General features: G+C 42.8%; 1 protein-coding gene across 3 annotated transcripts in view; it reads left to right on the forward strand.

The window, feature by feature from the left end:
- The window catches only part of rock1 (Rho-associated, coiled-coil containing protein kinase 1), a 245,316-nt gene that overhangs the window by 162,822 nt on the left and 60,307 nt on the right, over window positions 1-22,187 (forward strand). For all 3 annotated transcript variants that reach the window (XM_085992815.1, XM_085992816.1, XM_085992813.1), the window contains exons 17-20: window positions 8,636-8,742; window positions 16,638-16,788; window positions 18,049-18,209; window positions 21,210-21,394. In XM_085992815.1, the coding sequence (XP_085848941.1) occupies window positions 8,636-8,742; window positions 16,638-16,788; window positions 18,049-18,209; window positions 21,210-21,394 (604 nt within the window). The remainder of the gene's footprint in view (window positions 1-8,635; window positions 8,743-16,637; window positions 16,789-18,048; window positions 18,210-21,209; window positions 21,395-22,187) is intronic.

Consider the following 22,187-nt stretch of genomic DNA (forward strand, 5'->3'; position numbering starts at 1 on the left):
CTTTTTTACTCTATTCCTCTTTTAATAAAGCCAAGGATCCCATATGCTTTTTTAACAGCCTTCTCAATTTGTCCTGCCACCTTCAAAGATTTGTGTACATAGGAACAGGAGTAGGCCACTCGAGCCCGTTCTGCCGTTCAATGAGATCATGACTGATCTGCCACCTAACACCATTATACCCTTTAGCCATTGGCCCATATCCCTCAATACCTTTGGTTAACAAAAAACTATCAATCTCAGATTTAAAATTAACAATTGATCTAGCATCAATTGCTGTTTGCGGAAGAGAGTTACAAACTTTTACCACCCTTTGTGTGTAGAAGTATTTCTTTATTTCACTCCTGAAAGGTCTGGCTCTAATTTTTAGACTATGCCTCCTAGTTCTAGAATCCCCAACCAGTGCAAATAGTTTCTCTCTACCCTATCTGTTCCCGTTAATATCTTGAAAACTTCGATCAGATCACCCCTTAACCGTCTAAATTCAAGGGAATACAACCCTAGTTTGTGTAGTCTCTCCTCATAAAATGTAACCCTTGAAGTCCGGGTATCATTCTGGTAAACCTACGCTGCACTTCCTCCAGAGCCAATATATCCTTCCTAAGGTTTGGTGCCCAGAACTGCTCACAGTACTCCAGCTGTGGTCTAACCAGGGTTTTGTATAGCTGCAGCATAACTTCTACGCCCTTGTATTCTAGTCCTCTAGATATAAAGGCCAGCATTCCATTAGCCTTTTTGATTATTTTCTGTACCTGTTCATGACATTTTAATGATCTATGTACCTGGACCACCACTGATTTTAGCTTTTCACCATTTAGAAAGTACCCTGTTCTATCCTTTTTAGAACCAAAGTGGATGACCTCACATTTGCTTACATTGAAATCCATTTGCCACAGTTTTGCCCATTCACTTAATCTATCAATATCTCTTTGCAATTTTATGCTTTCAGCTACACTGCCTACAATACCAGCTATCTTTGTGTCATTGACAAATTTGGATATATGACTTTCTATGCCATTGCTGTTAAGTTAATAAATATTGTGAATAGTTGAGGGCCCAACACAGATCCCTGCAGGACACCACTAGTTACATCCTGCCAATTTGAGTACCTGCCCATTATCCCTACTCTCTGTCTCCTGCCGCTCAGCCAATTTCCTAACCAGGTCAATAATTTACCCTCAATTCTGTGGGCTTCTGCCTTGGAGAACAGTCTCTTATGTGGGACTTTATCAAATGCTTTCTGGAAATCCATATAAATAACATCCATAGACATTCCCCTGTCCACTACTTAGTCACCTCTTCAAAAAAATTCAATCAGGTTTGTCAGGCATGACCTACCTTTCACAAATCCATGCTGGCTCTCTCTGATCAACTGAAAATTTTCGATGTGTTCAGTCGCCCTCTCCCTAATTATAGACTCTAGCAATTTCCCGACAACAGATGTCAGGCTAACTGGTCTATAATTCCCTGGTTTCCCTCTCTCGCCACTCTTAAATAGCAGAGTGACATGCACAATTTTCCAATCTAAAGGAACGGTTCTGAATCTAGAGAACTTTCAAAGATTATAGTTAGGGCATCTGCCATGTGCTTACCTACTTCCTTTAAAGCCCTGTAATGGAAACCATCTGGTCCTGGGGATTTGTCACTCTTTATTGCCATTATTTTCTTCATTACTGTTATTTTATTTACGTTAATTTTATTGAGTCCCTGTCCCCGATTCAATATTAGTTTCCTTGGGATTTCCGGCATGCTATCCTCCTCTTCTACTGTAAACACTGACGCAAAATAATTATTCAACATGTCCACGATTTCCTTATTATTATTGACAATATCACCGCTTTCAGTTTTTAAGGGGCCAACATTACTCCTGACTACCCTCTTTTTCCTAATGTAATTATAAAAATTCTTTATTAATTTTGATATCCCTTGCAAGTTTATTTTCATACTCCCTTTTTGTAGCTCTTACTATCTATTTAGTGACCCTTTGCTGTTCTTTGTCTCTTTCCCATTTGCCAGGATCTGTGCTATTTTTGTATGCTTTTTCTTTTCGTTTTATGCTGTCCCTTACCTCTTTAGTCATCCATGGCTTTTTTTTGGCAAGTAGAGCTCTTGTCCCTCGGGTATTAACTGGTTCTGTATCACATTAAATTCTTTTTTAAACATCTCCCACTGATCTTCTGTCGTTTCACCCGTTAACAGATTTGCCCAGTTTACTGTGGACAGTCTCTGCCTCATCCCATTGAAGTCGGCCTTGCCTAAATCTAGAATCTTAGTTTCGCATTTCTCCCTTTCAAACACTACGTTAAACTCGATCATGTTATGATCGCTATTGGATAAATGTTCACGCACAGTTAGACTGTTAACTAAATCTGGCTCATTACTAAATCTAATATGGCTTGCCCCGTGTTGCCTCTAGGACATATTGTTGTAGAAAACTATCCTAGACACACAAGAAATTCACTACCTTTCTGACAGGTGCTAGTCTGCTTATCCCAATCTATATGAAAGTTAAAACTCCGCATTAAAAACACTTTGGCCTAGAAAATCACTATGGACCCGCCAGCTGCCTAGCGCCCAAAAGTTAGCGGTGGGCGGGAAGCCTATAGCGATCGTCAGATATTCATTGTTAGCACCCCAATTCGGAAGCGGGCGCTATACCAGGGTGTGCCCACCTCCACTTGGTGCGCTGACACTGAATATCAGCGCTCTTGGCGCCGCTGCGCCAGGCGCTGCACAGCGGCAGGCTGCGGTACTGCAGGCCTCCTCCTTCTCTTAAGGGGGAGCTGCCTGCAACGGGGAGATCGCCGCTGGATAGTGCCGGCAAATGAGCCCGTCACCACAGAGAAGTGCCGGGCTCGCGAAAAGCAGCCGGCAATGCCGCGGGGGGGGGGGGGGGGTGGAGGAGGCCGGGGAAGGAGGTGCGGGCAGGCGGGCGCCGCAAAAGTGGCCGGCCGCACCTTCCGCTTTAAAGCGCCCCACTAAGGCAGCAGGACGGCCCCGTTTTCTGGTCGCTGTTTGCGGCCGCAACTAAATATGAGGATTGGCGCGGTTTCGGGGCGAAACCGGGGCACTGCGCACACCGATGACGTCATCGGTGCCGGCGCAGCGCTAACGGCTACCGCCGCCAATACCGCTGCGCTGAATATCTGCGCAAACTCATTTTTGGTGCAAAATCACCCTTTAGGCGTTAACCGGGCGCAAAGCTGGCAGCACCTTAATGAATTTCTAGGCCTTTGCCTTTGCTACTCACTGGTCTAATCTCTGCATTTATACAATCTAGCACTTCACAGCTGCCACCAGGGGGGCTATACACAGCTCCCACTACAGTCTTAAATCCTTTCCTGTTTCTTAATTCTACCCATAAAGTCTCCACTGCCTGCTTACCTCTCTTTATATCCTCTCTCATCATTGAAGTGATTTCCATCCCTAACCACTAAGGCTACTACTCCTCCTCTGCCATTTTCCCTATCTTTCCTGTAGACCTTATAACCTGGTATATTTAGTTCCCACTTCTGACCGTCTTGCAGCCATGTCTCAGTAATGGCTACAATGTCATACCCTCCAATTTGAATTTGCACCTGCAATTCATTCTGTTTACCTTATACTCCATGAGTTTGTATAAAGAACACTTGTTTGGGCCACACACCCTAGCCTGTCCTTCAGCTCTAATGTTTTACTCACATGTTTCTTATTTCTCCTGGTTTAATCGCGTTACATCTTTTAGTTTTCCCTTTACCTGTAGTGCCTAAAGTACAATTTCTGACGGTTACTCTACTCTCTTCCATTTCGTTTGTTTTTGAACTACTATTTGTACTACAATTTCCACCTGAGCCCTGATCTCCCCCTTTAAAATTGCACCATTTAGTTCATATTGCCTCTCCTCATTCTTCCTACCAAAATGTGTCACTTCACACTTCTCTGCATTAAATTTCATCTGCCATGTGTCTGCCTATTTCACCAGTCTGTCTATGTTCGCCTGAAGTCTGTTACTATCCTCATTGTTTACTACATTTATAAGATGCATGTCATCTGCAAACTTTGAAATTATGCTCTGTATATCCAAGTCCAGGTCATTAATATATATTAAAAAGAGCAGTGGTCCTGATAGCGACCCCTAGGAGACACCACTGCACACTTCTCTCTAGTCCAAAAAACAACCGTTCACCACTACTCTCTCGTTTCTGTCCCTTAACCAATTTTGTATCCATTCTGCCACTGTCCCTTTAATCCCACTAGCTTTAATTTTGCTAACAAGAATATTATGTGGTACTTTGTCAAACACCTTTTGAAAGTCTATATACACATCAACTACACTACCCTCATCAACCCTCTCCGTTACTTCATCAAAGAACTCAATCAAATTAGTCAAACACAATTTGCCTTTAACAAATCCATACTGACTTTTTTACTAGCCCATACTTTTCCAAATGCTAATTATTTTTGTCCTGGATTATTGTCTGTAAAAGTTTTCCCACCACCGACGTTAGGCTGACTGGTATGTAATTGCCGGGTTTATCCCTCTTTTTTTTAAACAGGTATGTAACATTTGCAATCCTTCAGTCCTCTGACACAACCCCATATCGAAGGAGGATGGGAAGATTGTGGCCAGAGCCTCCGCAATTTCCATCCTTACTTCCCTCAGTAACCTAGGATGCATCCCATCCAGACCAGGTGACTTTTCTACTTTGAAGACTGCCAACCTTTTAAGTACCTCCTCTTTATCTATTTTTATCCTTTCCAATATCACTACTGCCTTCTTTACTACTACATTGGCAGCATCCTCTTCTCTATTGAAGACAGATGCAAAGTAGTCATTTAGTACCTCACCCATGCCGCCTTCCTCCACAAGAATATCTCCTTTTTGGACCCTAATTGATCCCAACCTTCCTTTGACTATCCTATTTATGCGCAAGACTTTTGGGTTCCCTTTTATGTTAGCCGCTAAGCTATTCTCCTACACTCTCTACCCCTCTTATTATGTTTTTTAGATCTCCTCTATACTTTATTTATTCACCTTGGTTCTCTACTGTATTATGAACCTTATGTTTGTCCTAAGACTCCTTTTTTCTGTCTCATTTTAACCTCTCTATCATCCAAGGAGCTCCAGCTTTGGATGCCTTCCTTTCCCCTTGATGGGAATGTGTCTATTCTGTACCAGAACCATCTCCTCTTTGAAGGCCTCCCATTGTTCAATTACTGTTTTGCCTACCAATTTTTGATTCCAATCCACCTGGGCCAGATCCCTTTTCAACTCACTGAAGTTAGCCCTCTTCCAGTTAAGTATTTTTAAGCTTGATTGTTCCTTGTCCTTTTCCATAACTATTCTACACCTGATGGTGTTAATGATCGCAGTTGCTATATAAATGCAAGTTGTTGTTCCCCAAATGCTCTCCCACTGAAACATGCTCCACTTGCCCCACTTGATTCCCCAGAACTAGATCCAGCACTGCTTCCTTCCTCATTGGGTTGGAAATACACTGATCAAGAAAGTTCTCTTGTAAATATTTCAGAAGTTCCTTCCCCACTTTGGTCTTTACACTAATAGCTCCTCTATTGTTCCTTAATGCTAACCAAATAAGGGTCTTTGACCCCCTCGACTGCATCATTCCTCTCCGGTGCTTTAATAGTTTCCATGGTCAATACTGCCACCCCCCTCCTTTTTTTCCTTCCCTATCTTTCCTGAATATCTTGTAGCCAGGAATATTATGTTCTCAATCCTCCCTTTCTTTGAGATAGATCTGTTTTTGCCACTATATTAAATACAAAGAAAGATTTGAAAAATTGGGTCATTTTTCGTTAGAACAATGCAGATTGACTGGTGATATAATAGAAGTGTTTAAAATTATGAAAGGATGGGGCAGAGTAGATGGAAGCAGACTTTGTCCAGTAGTTGAAGGGTCAACAACAAGGGGCCACAGATAGAGAATTAAATGTAAGATATTTAGAACAGATACTTTTTTGGTAAGATAACTCTATTTGGTTGGAATTAAAGAACAATAGAGGAGCTATGATGTTACTGGGTGTATACTTTAGGCCACCAAATAGTGGGAAGGAAATAGAGGAGCAAATTTGCAGGGAAATTACAGAAAGATGCAAGAATTACAGAGTAGAGATAATGGGGGACTTCAGTTATCCCAATATAGACTTGGATAGTAAGGAGTGTAAAGGGCAAAGAGAGTGAGGAATTCCTGAAATATGTACGAGAACTTTCTTGATCAGTGTGTTTCTAGCCCAACGAAGACAGAAGCAGTGCTGGATCTAGTTCTGGAGAATTAAGTGGGGCAAGTGCAACACGTTTCTGTGGGACAGCTTTTGGGGAACAGTGATCATAATACTGTAAGAGATATTTCTTTGCCCAGAGAGTTATGAGACTGTGAATTCATTTGCAGTGTTAGTGGTTGATGCAGAAACTATGTCACCGTTCAAAATTGGATTGGATAGGTTGGTGAAGGAAAAGGGGTTGAAGGGGTATGGGAACAGGATGGGAAAATGTGATCAGAACTATTTGCTCACGTGGAGGGTAAATCTGACATGACTGGCTGGGCCTAATGGCCTGTTTCTGTGTAACGTTTATGTATTTTTACAACAGTTCTGATCTCAAAATAGCAATAAGCTACATTTCTATAGCACACATTATTTACAGAGCAGTCTCAGAGCAGATTATAGGATGTTAGATAGTGATTAGACACCAGGCTGGGGTGGAGAAGGCAGTGGGGGGAGAAAGGAAGGAAGTCGGGCGTAAAAACAGTCAAAGAGGAGGACCTTAAGATTTTTGAAGGCAGGAAGGTTACAAGGTAGAGATGCTGAGGAAGGGAGTTGCCAAGGCAAAATGACTGAATGAGAACATCATCGAACCTAATTATCTTCCTTGTGTTTTTAAATTGAAAATCATTCTGTTAATGTTAGATATTCATAATTTAAATTAATAAAAAGGACTTGCATTTATATAGCGCCTTTCACGACTACGATCTGTTTTTGTTATGTGGATTGAGGGATAAATAATGGCCCAGACACCGGGGATAACTCTCCTGCTCTTCTTCAGAATAGTGCCTTGGGACCTTTTATGTCCACCTGAGAGAGCAGACGGGGCCTCGGTTTAACATCTCATCCGAAAGACGGCACCTCCGACAGTGCAGCACTCCCTCGGCACTGCACTGGAGTGTCATCCTAGCTTTATGTGCACAAGTCCCTGGAACCCACAACCTTCTGACTTAAACGAGTGTGCTACCAACTGAGCCACAGCTGACAAAAATAGGGAATAAGTAATGAATACCATGTAACTACATCTTTACAACACAGAAAGAGGCAGTCTGCCTATTGTGTCTGTGCCAGCTTTTTGTTGAAGCAATCCAAATGTAATTCCACTGCACCACTCTCTCCTCATAGCCTTGTATTCTCCTCTGCTTCAATTTTTTAAAATCAATTTTCCCTTGCAGGATACAATGGTCTGTAACCACTTCTTGAGGCAAAGCACTCCATGCTCCATCAATCTTCTATGTACAGAAGTTTCCCCTAACCTTTCCTCACTCTTAGTGATAATTTTACAGGCACAAAACAGGGGCCTAAGCTTACAATATGACGGGCTGGGTGCATTTGTTCATTACGCACTGGAAGTACCTGTACACCTGCCACCATATTGGTGAAGGCAGAAAAAGAGGCGTCCAGTGCTCGGCCCAGAAAGAGGCATTCGTTTCTTTGCATATTTGGGTGCATGAACGTTGTTCTGTCATACTATTGTTTGTCCCCAATGGCTCCCTCTCCCGATTGCTGTTTCTTCCCCTCCAATTCTCTATTGTTGTCCCCCTCTCTTTCCCAATCGCTTCCTCCCCCCCACCCCGGGTAGATGCCTTCCTTCCCAACACTTCTCCCCCTATTTTAGAACCTACCTGAGGGCCGTTGCCAGCAATGCAGCGGCCTGAAATCATCTTCGCTGGTGAGCTGCCTGGGGATGCCCAACAGGTGTCTGCAGCTCACTGGTTTGTGTGTAAATGAGGCCTGAGGCCCAGTGAAGTTTACAGGTTCCAGCACGGGGATTATACCTTGCACCCAGTTCATCCTGGCAGACTGGTGTGAACCAATTTCTAGGCCTGTAGCACCTATATTTTTTCCCTCTTCGATTCGTGTCAAATAACCCAGAGACTTACTATATTTTTTCTTCTAGTTTTCACTGTTTCTTGTCTCTGGTCCTGAAGACTCTTGCTGGGATGCAGTTCCACAGATGTTAGCACTCCTGCAGTACCTCACCCAAAATAGCCATTCTTTTATAAGCTGAGATAATGAGCAGCAGCACGATATCACAGCAAAATCTGATTCTGTCCTCACTGAGTACTTTAGAGCAAGGCTTGCTGAATAGCTTTCGTGAGCAGGACACTGACTGATTTTTCTTCGTGGCCCAAGGGGTGCTGAGGTCAGTGGTATCACTCCAACTGCTGTCCCAATTGAGACCTTCTAACTCAGCACAGACCATCGATCAAACCTAGGATCTATGGTCTGTATAGCTTAATATTGCACTCGGTGTTGTCTTTACCTACAAGGCCACTGGGGGGGGGGGACTTGTTGAATTAGGCTTTTGCAGCAACTCTTCCAGAAAATCCCTAAGCACAAATGAACAACCAGATATGGCAATTTTTTTTTCCAGTTCGGACCACTTCTTTACAAGAAGAACTGAAAATGATAAAAATTAGCCTTTCAAAAGCAGAGATGGATAAGAAACAGGCACAAGACAAGCTTAGCAATCTGGAGAAGGTAACTAATACAGAACTGGGATAATATCTGACGAAAGGTCATCGACCTGAAACGTTAACTCTGTTTCTCTTTCCACAGATGCTGCCTGACTTGCTAAGTATTTCCAGCATTGTCTGTTTTTATTTCAGATTTCCAGCATCTGCAATTATAGAGCTATTATAGAAATATTTCATAACTCTCAAGAAAGATATATTCCAGTGAAAAAGAAAGACTATGAGAAGGATGAACCATCCGTGGCTAATTAAGGAAGTTAAGGATGGTATCAATTTGAAAGAAAAGACATACAATGTTGTGAAAATTAGTGATAGGCCAGAAGATTGGGAAATTTTTAGAAACCAGCAAAGGATGACTAAAAAAATAATAGAGGGAGAAAATAGATTGAGAGTAAACTAGCAAGAAATATAAAAACAGACAGTAAGAGCTTCTACATGTATATAAAAAGGAAGAGAGTAACTAAAGTAAACATTGGTCCCTTCGAGGATAAGACTGGGGAATTAATAATGGGAAACAAGGAAATGGCAAAGACTTTGAACAAATTTTGTATCTGTCTTCACTGTAGAAGACACTAAAAGCATCCCAATAATAGTACATAATCAAGGGGCAAAAGGGAGGGAGGAACTTAAAACAATCATTATCACCACAGAAAAAGTACTCTGCAAACTAATGGGACTAAAGGCTGGCAAGTCCCCTGGACCTGATGGCCTGCACCCATGGGTCTTAAAAGAAGTGGCTGCAGAGATAGTGGATGCATTGGTTGTAGTCTTCCAAAATTCCCTAGATTCTGGAAATGTCCCAGCGGATTGGAAAACTGCAAATGTAACGTCCCCTATTCAAGAAAGTAGGGAGACAGAAAGCAGGAAACTATAGGCCAGTCAGCCTAACATCTGTCATTGGGAAAATGCTGGAATCCATTATTAAGGGATTGTAGCAGGACATTTGGAAAATTGTAATACGATCAGGCAGCGTCAACATGGTTTTATGAAGGGAAATCGTGTTTGACAAATTTATTAGAGTTCTTTGAGGATGTAATGAGCAGGGTGGATCAAGGGGAACCAGTAGATGTAGTGTATTTGGATTTCCAGGCATTCGATAAAAAGTTACTGCACAAGATAAGAGCTCATGGTGTTGGGGGTTGTAGTGTATGTACCTTTAAGAGGAACTATGTTTTTGAAGCCCCTGTATACTGTAGTACCAGTAGTGACCACTCGGGTATATAAGCCTGTGTAGCGTCTTGTGTAGTTAGTTCACCTCCAGACTTTGTTCAGTAAACACTTGTTAAATCAACTCCTGCATTCCGTGTCTCCATTAACACACGGATCTAACAGTGGCGACGAGTTAGAAACCAACTTACCTGCAATTCGGCAGCACCTCAAGGGGATCGATTCCTCAGATGAAGGTCGAAGCCAGAAGCAAGAAAAAAAACAAAACTGTGGTTTCACCAGCTAAACGGGCTGGTGGCAGGTAGTGCACTGATCCTTCCTGGGCTGCGGCGGGCTAGAGCTCGATCGGGTGGCTCTGCAACGGGGCCGGGCAGCGAGTCGGGAAGCAGGAGCAAAGAGAGAGGGTGGAGCACTCGGGGCGCGGCCGGTGCTGCAAAGCAGGTCGGCGTTTGGACCGAACAGAGGGAGGGGAAAGTCCCAGAGGGTCCGCTCCACGACGGGAACAGTTCTCCAAGTAACGGAGAAACTAGTGAAGAGATATATATTTTTTTTTTAAAATTTTTAAATAGAAATACCACGAAAAGCTGCAGGTCGCAACGGGAACAGCGTTGGCAGCAGCGGGAAAGTGCGGGAGGCGCCATCTTAACTCGGCGGGGAAGAAGGAAAAGCGCGGGAAGCACCATTTTAGATTTTCAAGATGCCGAAGACTGGCAATATTACTGCTTTCGATAGTGATATAGAAGATTGGACCACATGTGGAAAGAGTGGAGGTATATTGCAAGGCGAATGAAGTAGCGGATGATAAAAAGGCATCGGTACTTCTAAATCTGATGGGCGCAAGGACATACGGGCTGTTACGAAACTTGATCACTCCAGCCAAACCGATGGACAAGAATTTTAATGAGATTGTTGATACCTTACAGGAGCACTTAAACCCAACACCGCTGCTGATAGCGGAACGATTCAAATTCTTCAGGAGGAATCAGCACAAGAATGAAAGTAACGCTGATTACCTCACCGAATTACGAAAGCTGTCAAAGCACTGCCAATTCGGGGCAGGACTGGCAGATTCTCAGACAAATTCGTCTGCGGTCTCCTAAGCGAAGGAACACAGAAAAGACTACTTTCTGAGAAAGATTTGACACTGGACAAGGCTTTCAGTGTGGCTGTATCATACGAAGCAGCAGCAAGAGGAGCTGCAGAGATACAGCAAAAGCCACAGGACTTCGGCACCCATGAAATGACACGGGGTTTCGAGAGATGTTATCGCTGCGGCAGATCCACCCATGACCAGAAGGACTGCTGGTTCAAGGACAAAGCATGCAGGCAATGCGGAAAGATGGGACACATTGCACGTGTATGCAGATCTGGAAAAAAAATCCGCTGACAGTAAAAAGGTCAATAAGAAAAACTACAGAAAGGTACAAATGATGACGGACAGTAGCTCCGAAGACCAGAAGAGCGATAGCGACTCCGGAAACAAGAGACTAAGCTGTCTCAAATTACATAATGTAATTGTCAAAGAAGATTACCAGACCATTTGGGTTACCCTCACGATAGCAGGGTCCCCAGCCAAAATGGAGGTAGATACAGGATCAGCTCTGACCGTCATGAGTCGACGGGATTACGAACGGCTATTTCTGCATATACCTTTGAAAGACACATCAAAAAGATACGTTTAGACTGGCACTCCATTCAGGCACTGACAGTGACCAGTAAGAAAAAAAATGATGATGACGTCATACCTGGATGATTAAAAGAAATCTTGGCTAACGCCAAAGAAGTGTTTCAACAGGAACTAGGAACCCTGAAAGGCGCCACCGCCTCAATAAAAGTGGAAGATGCGGCAATTCCCAAGTTTTTTAAGGCAAGGCCGGTGCCATACGCAATTCGTCCAGCCGTCGAGGCAGAGCTGGAGAATTTGGAAAAAGCAGGCGTGTTATCCAAGGTAGATTGGAGCGAGTGGGCAACACCCATCGTCCCGGTCATGAAGAAAACGTTGAATAATGATAAATCTGAAGAACAGAGAAAAGTTCACATCTGTGGGGACTTCAAGGTGACTGTAAACCCGGTCCTTCACACGGTACAGTATCCTCTTCCGAGGATAGAAGATATTTTCGCCTCACTATCCGGAGGGAAACGTTTCACCAAAATTGACTTAGCACAGGCATATCTACAGATGGAGGTTGAGGAGGCCTCTAAAAAGTATCTCACGATAAACACACACAAAGGCCTGTACCAGTACAATCGACTGGTTTTCGGAGTGGCATCAGCTCCGGCTATCTGGCAAAGAGCTATGGAGCAAGTCCTGCAAGGGATTCCGGGGACTCAATGCTACCTAGACGACATCCTTGTAACAGGAGAAAACGACAACGAGCACCTTGCCAACTTGGAGCAGGTGCTCACGAGGCTGAGAGAACGGGGCCTATGAGCAAATCGCCCCAAGTGCGAATTTTTCCAGAAACAAATATCATATTGTGGCCATGTCATTAACGAAGAAGGGTTGCATAAGTCACCTGAAAAAATTGAAGCGGTCATAAAGGCCCCAGCGCCTGAAAATGTCTCACAATTAAGGTCGTTCCTGGGATTAATAAATTACTATCATAAATTTTTACCAAACTTGTCGACGGTTCTGCACCCTCTTAACGCACTGCTACAAACGGGAGTAGTTTGGAAATGGAGCGAAGACTGTAAACGTGCCTTCCATAAATGCAAAGGCTTGATCACGTCCAGGGAAGTGTTGGCTCATTACAACCCATCACTGCCAATCAGACTGGCGTGCGATGCATCCCCTTACGGCGTGGGAGCGGTATTATCGCATAGATTCCCTGATGGCTCAGAGCGGCCGATAGCTTTTGCGTCACGCTCATTGAACTCAGCTGAGCGTAACTATGCCCAGATCGACAGGGAGGCACTCAGCCTGGTGTGGGGGGTGAAGAAATTCAACCATTACCTACACGGACAAAAATTTACCTTGTTGACTGACCATCAACCCCTCGTCTCCATATTCAACCCTAAAAAGGGCGTTCCCATTATGACAGCGCAAAGGCTACAGAGGTGGTCCCTTTTCCAAGGGGCACACCAATATGACATAGAATACAAAGGAACAAAACAGCATGGAAATGCTGACGGGTTATCACGCCTACCGTTGTCAACGGTAGAAGAGGCGCCTACAGTGGACCCAGTGGAGATGTTCCACTCGACCATAGTGGAATGTCTACCAGTGACAAATTCTACCATTGAAAAGGAAACGAGAAATGACCCGACTCTCTCACGAGTCTATGATTTAACGGTGAAGGGATGGCCAGCACATGGCGAACCACTGTTGCCAGCATTCTCGCAAAGAAGAGAACAGCTGTCAGTGTGCCGAGGAACCTTGATGTGTGGATCCAGAGTGGTGATTCCACCCAAACTCCAGGATAAAGTGCTAAAGGAGCTTCACGAGGGGTATCTGGGTGGAGTGAAAATGAAGAACTTAGCCAGAGCGTTTGTGTGGTGGCCAGGTATCGATGGAGACATCGAAGAAATGACCAAGAGCTGTCTAGGATGCCAGAAGGTCCAAAACGCCCCACCACAAGCCCCTCTACATCCATGGGAGTGGCCCTCATCTCCATGGCAAAGGGTACATATCGACTTTGCTGGTCCATTTATGGACTCAATGTTCTTAATCGTGGTGGATGCACACTCCAAGTGGCCGGAGGTAATAAAGATGTCCTCCACCACCACGGGAAAAACCATCACAGTATTAAGGACCATATTCGCCAGGAATGGGTGCCTGAACAGATCTGTTCTGATAATGGACCGCAATTTGTATCCGAAGAATTCAGGAAGTTCTTCAAAAACAATGGGGTTAAGCACTACACATCCGCCCCATACCATCCTGCCACCAATGGATTGGCTGAAAGGTTTGTCCAGACCTTCAAGAAGGCCATAAAGGCCATGGGTAATGAAGACATAAATCTACAACATAAGGTAGATAACTTCTTGTTTGCGTACAGGAATGCAACACGTGGTTACAAACCAAACCCCTGCCATGATGTTTTTGAATAGAAGACTAAGATGCCGGCTGGATTTGGTCAAGCCAAACGTCAGAAGGGACGTAGAGAACCGGCAATTTCAAAGCATGAATGAAAGGCCAACTAGAACCTTCCAGATAGGTCAACCAGTTATGGCCCGGGACTACAGTACCGAGAAATGGCAGCCTGGAACTATTTGCACACGACTAGGACCGCTGATGTATACCGTGGACATTGGAGAAAGCATAATAAGGCGCCATGCTGACCAGATCATAGAGTCATCCGAAAAAGGACAACCTACACCACAACTCTATACGCCTAGTGATGAAGCAGAGATACCCATAGTATCTACCTCCGATCCGGTGATACTGGAACCAGATGAACCTGACGCTGGCATGGAAGCCGAATCGACCTTGCCAAAAGAACCTACTACACCACCGAGGCGTTATCAGGACCGAGTCAGGAAGCCTCCAGAGAGACTGAATTTGTAATTGATTAAGTTCAGCAAATGTGTAGATTATTGTTCTTGTAAAAATGTTATTTAATGATTACTTAAAATGTTATGTACTATTTATCTAAAAGGGGAGGAATTGTAGTGCATGTACCTTTAAGAGGAACTATGTTTTTGAAGCCCCTGTATACTGTAGTACCAGTAGTGACCACTCGGGTATATAAGCCTGTGTAGTGTCTTGTGTAGTTAGTTCACCTCCAGACTTTGTTCAGTAAACACTTGTTAAATCAACTCCTGCATTCCGTGTCTCCATTAACACACGGATCTAACGGGTAATATATTAGCATGGATAGAGGATTGGCTAACTGACAGAAAACAGAGAGTTGGGATAAATGGGTCATTTTCAGGTTGGCAGAATGTAACTAGTGGGGTGCCACAGGGATCCGTGTTGGGGCCTCAACTATTTACAATCTATTTTAATGACTTGGATGAAGGGACCGAGTGTACTGTAGCCAAATTTGCTGACGATACAAAGATAGGTGGGAAAGCAAGTTGTGAGGAGGGCACAAAGAGTCTGCAAAGGGATATAGATAGGTTAAGTGAGTGGGCAAAAATTTGGTAGGAAGAATAGAAAAGCAAAATATTATTTAAATGGAGAGAGTCTACAGAATGCTGCAGTACAGAAGGATCTGGGTGTTCTCGTACATGAAACACAAAAAGTTAGCATGCAGGTACAGCAAGTAATTCGGAAGGCAAATGGAATGTTGGCCTTTATTGCAAGGGGGATGAAGTATAAAAGCGGGAAGTCTTGCTACAACTGTACAGGGCATTGGTGAGACCACACCTGGAGTACTGCGACAGTTTTGGTCTCCTTATTTAAGGAGGGATATACTTGCATTGGAGGCAGTTCAGAGAAGGTTCACGAGGTTGATTCCTGAGTTGAAGGGGTTGTCTTATGAGGAAAGGTTGGGCCTATACTCATTGGCGTTTAGAAGAATGAGAGGTGATCTTATTGAAACATTTATGATTCTGAGGGGGCTTGACACGGTAGATGCTGAGAGGATGATTCCCCTTGTGGGGGAATCTAGAACTAGGGGGCATATTTTCTGGATAAGGGGTTGCCTATTTAAGACGAAGATGAGGAAGAATTTCTTCTGAGGGTCGTGAATCTTTGGAATTCTTTACCCCAGAGCGCTGTGGAGGCTGAGTCAGTGAATATATTCATGGTAGAGATAGACAGATATTTGAGGTACAGTGGAGTTGAGGCCAAGATCAGATCAGCCATGATCTTACTGAATGGCAGAGCAGGCTCGAGGGGCCGAATGGCCTACTCCTGCTCCTATTCTTGCGTTCTTATGCAGTATTTTGCTTTTGGGATAATATCTGGGAAGGTTATGTGGAAATAATATCATTTGTTTTCCTTCATGCTTCAGCAATTCCATTTTCTTCTACTCTTTTCAAAAGTACAGTGGTGTCTGACAATTAAATTCACAGCATAATAGATGGACAGCTTACAACTGCCATCTGTATAGAAGCTAAGAGGTTAAATATTGAGAAGGACAAATATAACTTGTAAAATGAACTTTTCCACATGAGCTTGTTTAAAGAAAATGACATTAGTCAAATTTATATTTATTCCCTTTACCCTTCTGTATCTTGCATCATTCATTGCTATGCGGGAGAGCAGGTAGCCCTCTAACTGCCACAAGGAGGTACATAATAGAAGCCATAAATGATTGCATCTACATGTGAGAAGGCATCTAGGAACATTGGAACAGGAGTAGGCCGTTTAGCCCCTCGAGACTGTTCTGCCAATCGGTGAGATTATGGCTGATCTGCGACCTAACTCCATATACCCGCCTTTGGCCCAAATTCCCTTAATACCTGTGGTTAACAATCTATCAATCTCAGATTTAAAATTAACAATTGATCTAAAATCAATTGTTGTTTGCGGAAGAGAGTTCCAAACTTCTACCACCCTTTGTGTGTAGATGTATATCCTAATTTCACTCCTGAAAGGTCTGGCTCTAATTTTTAGACTATGCCCCCTGGCCCTAGACTCCCCAACCAGCGGAAATTGTTTCTATCCTATTTGTCTTTACTCGGCACTTCCCACTGCAGTACAGCTGAGATTGGTAATTCCTTGTGGACAATTGTGGAAACCTTTTCTTGTCGTCTTCAATTCCACCAAGTAAGATGTGGTATCATTGTTTGCTCGGTCTCTTACGTTCACTGTATATAGTCATTCTGTGCTTCCATTCCACGTAGGAAAAGAATAACCTGGAAATAGACTCAAATTACAAACAAAAAATGTTACAGCAGCGACTGGATCAAGAGATTACGGAGCACAAAGTAACTAAAGCACGATTGGTAGATGAGTATGAGTCCATAGAAGAAGCAAGATCTGTGGCCATGAGCGGTTAGTATTTGCTAGGATTATTTTTGATGCAAGTGGATTCAACGACCTCGGCATAAATTCTGGGGCTAGCCTTATGCATATCAGCACATATGTTGAGATTAACATTTTTGTAAATATGTGTGTGTGCCACATCAGACTTTTCCTCTTATTAAGGAATAAGTGGTTACATGGATGGTGGCTTTGCCTCTGCCCTGACATAGATACAAGTATACTGAGGATAAATATACCCATGATGAAAACCCATTGTTTAAGAGATATACTGCTTGCCTCATCCAATCTGAGTTTTTTTTTTAATGGTAATTTAGAATGATCATTCGAAGTGTAAAAATTGGGCAGTAAACATATCCATCAGCAACTTTGCTGGCTGCTGTTCTGAAGGATTCCAGAAAGATGTTTTCTAGTGAATGAATGATGAAGGAACAGGTTAATCATGGTGGATTTGCATTTTTTTTTAATGCACACAAGATGTGAAGTTACTGAGGATTCAGTACAAACTGGGAAGTGGGTGAAAAAGATTTGACCCGGTCTGAAAAGAACAACTGTTTCTAGTTTCAACTGTCTTTTTTATGACTTCCTGTACAACGTCTCCGCTATAATGATTTTACTAGCAGTTGAGATTTCCTGAAACTTCATTTGGTTGTTTTATTGATTAGATGCATGTTCTATATTTGTATTATTTCTGGCATCTCAATATCATAAGTCTGAAGGAATAGGTGTGTATTCCTAACCAAATCACTGAGGTCGACTCAGGGGAAACAATCCAATAGGTTTTTAATGAAGGATTTGACGAAGTACAGAAACCAACAAAGATCAATGCAGGAGAACCTTGGAACAGGTCTTACCCCAGTGGGGATGCCACGAGGACTGACTAGGCAGTCCGGAGGTTTGTGCGATGACGTCATCGCGTTTACGTCGTGACGTCATCGCGTTTCCCGCGCTTGGGGCGTCACGTGACTTGCGTCGTGACGTCATCGTGTTTACCCGGCACTGCAGCCGGCCGAAGTCGGGAACGGGAGGCCGAACTGGGCCGGCGGCCGTCGCGGGAGCGGAATGCCGAGCCGGCCGGCTCGCGTCCTTAAAGGGGCAACGCCCCGTACAGGTAAACTTTGTACATACATAGGTAAGTTAAAGGGAATTATGTAACATAAGTAAGGGACACCCGGTGGTACCGCTACAAGTCTATGATTTAAAATAGTCAATTTAACATTTGTATTGTCCTAAAATGTCGATGTATTTTTAAACTCATTTGTTGTTGTTCAGAAATGGATAACAAGCTGAGAGAGGAGAGGATGTCCAGACAGAGAGCAGAGAATCAGGTGATGGAAGTGGAAAAAAAGCGGTCTATGTTGGATGTTGACTTAAAGCAGTTCCAACAAAAAGTGGAGCAGCTCAGTAAGCAGAATGAGCGATTGGAGGATGAGGTGAGAGGATGTAAACCAAGGTTTATAACCATTTTTTGATATTTTTAGAGTTTTAATATTTATCTTAACATATGAATCTAACAGTAGATGTAGTAGGAAAAGCAACATTAAGGTAAATATACATTGAGTACTTTTTATATAATTGCAGAGAGACTCAGTCCTGAGTAAACTATGAAGGTAATTTTCACGAGAGCTTGTAATATGTTATCAGCTTTGATATACAACATACATATTGTTTGAAATTTGTTTTTAAGCAATCATTTTGTAGCGCTAAACCACTGTTTTATAACTCTTTTAGCATTTGAAAGGGAGGTGGAAGAGTTGCCTGAGTTTTGAGAGTTATAAAGGAGAGTGCAAACTTGAAACCCTCAGTATCACAAGGGAAGGTATAATAGAAAGGTTTAGGAAACTAAAGGTAAACAAGGTTCCACGCTCTGAGAATGTCCATCCAAGGCTGCTGGTGGAGTTGGATTAGGAGATTATAGATCTCTTCACCACTATCTTTCAAAGTTCACTGGTATCAGATAACATCCCAATGAATTGGAAAGTAGTCAGTGCCTTTTTTAAAAAAAAACACGACAGTGGGATTTACCTTCAAATGATATACCTCTTGATCTTACCTTGATTGTGTGGAAAGTGTTTTAAACTTTGACAGCAAAAATCATCTGAAGTACAGGATCTGATTAGAGAGTCAGCAAGGGCAGGTTGTGTCTGATCGGTTTACTGGATTTCTACACCGATATGGCGGATAAGAGTGAAGCAGTAAATATTATGGGGTAGAGTTTCCACTTTGGGCACAATCGGCGATCCGGACGCAAATTGTGCCCAAAATTACACTAGTTTTGAGAAGATTTTTTTAGGTTTCCGCTCAAACTCATTTGCATATCGCCGAAAGCAAAAATCGGCCATGAACCAGCGCAATCGAGCAGTGCTTTAGAACTTTAAAAAAATGTTTTTGCCTTCAAGCTATTCCTTGATATATTTGAGTGGTAACTTGGTGTAGTTTGATTAATACAGCTGAAAATGGGTTTATCACGAAAAATAAACATTTTAATCAGTGTCTAGTCCACCACCTGCGAGTAACCCGATTTTAAATAACTGAAAATGACTTTAAAAAAAAAAAAAAAAAATACAGAACCATTTGCTAGTTATATTGGGATACAGTAGTCAGTTCCTTAGTAAATTTTAAATATATATACAAAAGCTTTTAAAACTTGCCTATTGGTGACCTTGAGGCTAAAAATTCCAGCTTAATTTTTAGAGCCTCCTCAAAGGCCCGCAAACGAGCGAAATTTGAAGAAACTCCCAATGGTGACTAATTCGATCTGGGGCGTGGCCAGTTTTGTGGGTGGGGCCAGCTTCTAATGCAAATTTTTTTTAAACTAGCGCAAAAGATTGTGGAAATTCTATTTGTGCTGATTGAAATTTGCGCTTAAAATTCCGCAATCTTTTGTGCTGGTTTCGCCACTTTCAGGTGAACCGAGCAGAAGCTCCAGGCCTATATATATCTGGATTTCAGAAACTTATTTGACATTGTCCCATGTAACAGAATAATTCACAAGGTGCGTGTCTACTGGATAGATGGCAAAGTATTAGGCTGAATTGAAACATGGCTGATAGGTCGACAGTAAAGCATGGTGGTGGCATGGGGATGTGTCAGAGTGGGAAATGGTTACCAGTGGAGTAACACGGGTTGGTATTGGGGCTGCTGTTGTCTATAATTTTTAGAAATTACTTGAAGGATGGAATATTGTCCAAAGTGACTAAATTTGTGGATGGCACCAATTTGAATACAGTGCCCAATGGTGCTTATCAATGTGCAAAAGTCTAGAGGGCTTTGAACAAGCTAGATTAACGGGCAGAGACATATCAAGTGGACTTCAACACAGATAAATATCAATTCATGAAATTAAGTATAGGAAGCGAGATTATGGAATACATGTTAAAAGGAGACGTGTTTGAAGCAGAAGAGATCTTGGGGTTTTGGTGGATAGCTCGTTAAAACCTTTGGTTCAGTGTTTGTGGGTGAAGAAAGCAAATAAAATTTTGGAATGTGTAACAGAAGGTGTGCCTTATAAGCCTAAAGTGGTGGGGGGAAAAATTGGGTCACTCCCCCTTTGGGGCGCTCACAGCGCTATGTCGCGCCGCGGTACTGCAGGCCTTCCTCCCCTTATTAAAGGGGGGGTGCCTAGCGCAGCGCGACCTGGGGCCCAGCTGGGCCACCAGGGATCGGAGTGCCGACAGAAGCGCCGGGCTCACGGAGTACAGCCGGCACCCCGCGGGGGGGGCTGCGCAGAAGGACGGGGGCAGGTGCTGGCAGGCGGCCAGCAACAAAAATGGCTGCCCGGCACCACCCCATTAATTCGTGCCGCCCTGGCCGCAGGTAGGCCCCCCTGCCCAAAACATTGCTATATTATTTTTATAAAAAGGAAAAAAATTTCCGATGCTAGATGTACATTGCATCTGAAAAGCAAGCAGATTGGTTAACATTCCAAGCAAAAACGTTTCATCCAAGGCTCTTAACGGAGTTTCAGTAACTGAAATGTTGATGTATATTTTTGCTTTTCTGATGCTGCAGTGTATGCCCATCATTTTTTTAAATCTTTGTAAACCATTTTCACTTGGCTTTTAACTAGAACTAAACTCAGCATCTCGGTCCAGGTCACACACTACCTTTGGCCAAGAGGGCAGACGACTTGCTCCCAGGCCTCTGCCAATGCAAACCTTCAAAAGATAGTCAGGAAGAATGTGCGAGTAACTTGGGATGATTTGCCTTCTTCACGTGGGAATCATCAAGCCTTCAGTCAGTTCCTGTCTCATTGGCTGTCATTTTTACCTGTATGACAGTAATTGCACTTCAAAAATTAAATTCATGAATGTGAAGCTCTTTTGGGCATCCTGACAGATGTGATGAGGCACTTTATAAATGCAGTTAATTTATTTCCTTCTTAAATTGAGATAATTTAAATGAAATGATGATCAATGTTCTTGATTACACAGGTGAAGAATCTGGCACTGCAGCTGGAGCAAGAGATGAATAAACGGGCAATGACAAAGAGTGAGCTAAAGGCACAGTCATTGGAAGCTGACAACCTTAAAGGTTCAGAGAAGCAGTTGAAACAAGAGATCAATTCATTGCTGGAATCCAAGCGGTCGCTAGAATTCCAGCTGGCGCAACTCTCAAAGTATTTATTTCTTCTTGGGATATTAGCATTGTGTAAAATCTATTTTAAATGTGCTGTAATGGGAAACTCTATATTAATCTTAGTAAAATGCTTAGTGTAAAATTATTAGGGAAAGTTATTTTGTAGTGCATGCTAAATTGCAGATTTCAAGCGCTATTCAGTGATAATTAACCAGAAATTGGACTAATATTGCATGTGATTTCAAAAATTACTGATAACATTTTATGATTAAAATGTTTAATCATGTGATGGGACAGCATTTTGAAGTACACTTGTAGTGTGGTAGTTATGCACCAAAGATTCACATTACAATGAGCTAATTGTCTCATTGCATTAAAAGAAAGACAGACTTAGGGATTTGTGGAGTGGAGGTCAGGTGCTTTACAGGGAATAAAAACCTGAAGTTGGGTCATATTAGAGATTCTTGCACACCTCAGATTGGGAATGTTCCAGGAAGCATTGGCAAAGAAAAAAATAATGCCACTTGCAAAAATACATTATCAAAACTCCATCGTGCACTAACATATAGATTTTGTTACAGATCATTTTAAATACTAAGGTATAGAAAAAAATATTATCTCAGTAATAAACACTTTAAACTACATCATTTTCAGATAAACCTTTTACCTTTCGTAGAATAATACAGCACAGAAGGAGGCCGTTGGGCGCATTGAGCCTGCGCCGGCTCTTTCGAAGAGCAATCCAGTTCTATCCCCATATCCCTGCAATATTTTCTCCTTCAAGTATTTATCCAATTCCCTTTTGAAGGCTACTATTGAATCTGTATCCACCA

The sequence above is a fragment of the Somniosus microcephalus genome, chromosome 7, assembly GCF_052327205.1.
Source record: "Somniosus microcephalus isolate GS21.2 chromosome 7, FLI_Smic_1.0, whole genome shotgun sequence".
In the NCBI taxonomy this organism is placed as follows: domain Eukaryota; kingdom Metazoa; phylum Chordata; class Chondrichthyes; order Squaliformes; family Somniosidae; genus Somniosus; species Somniosus microcephalus.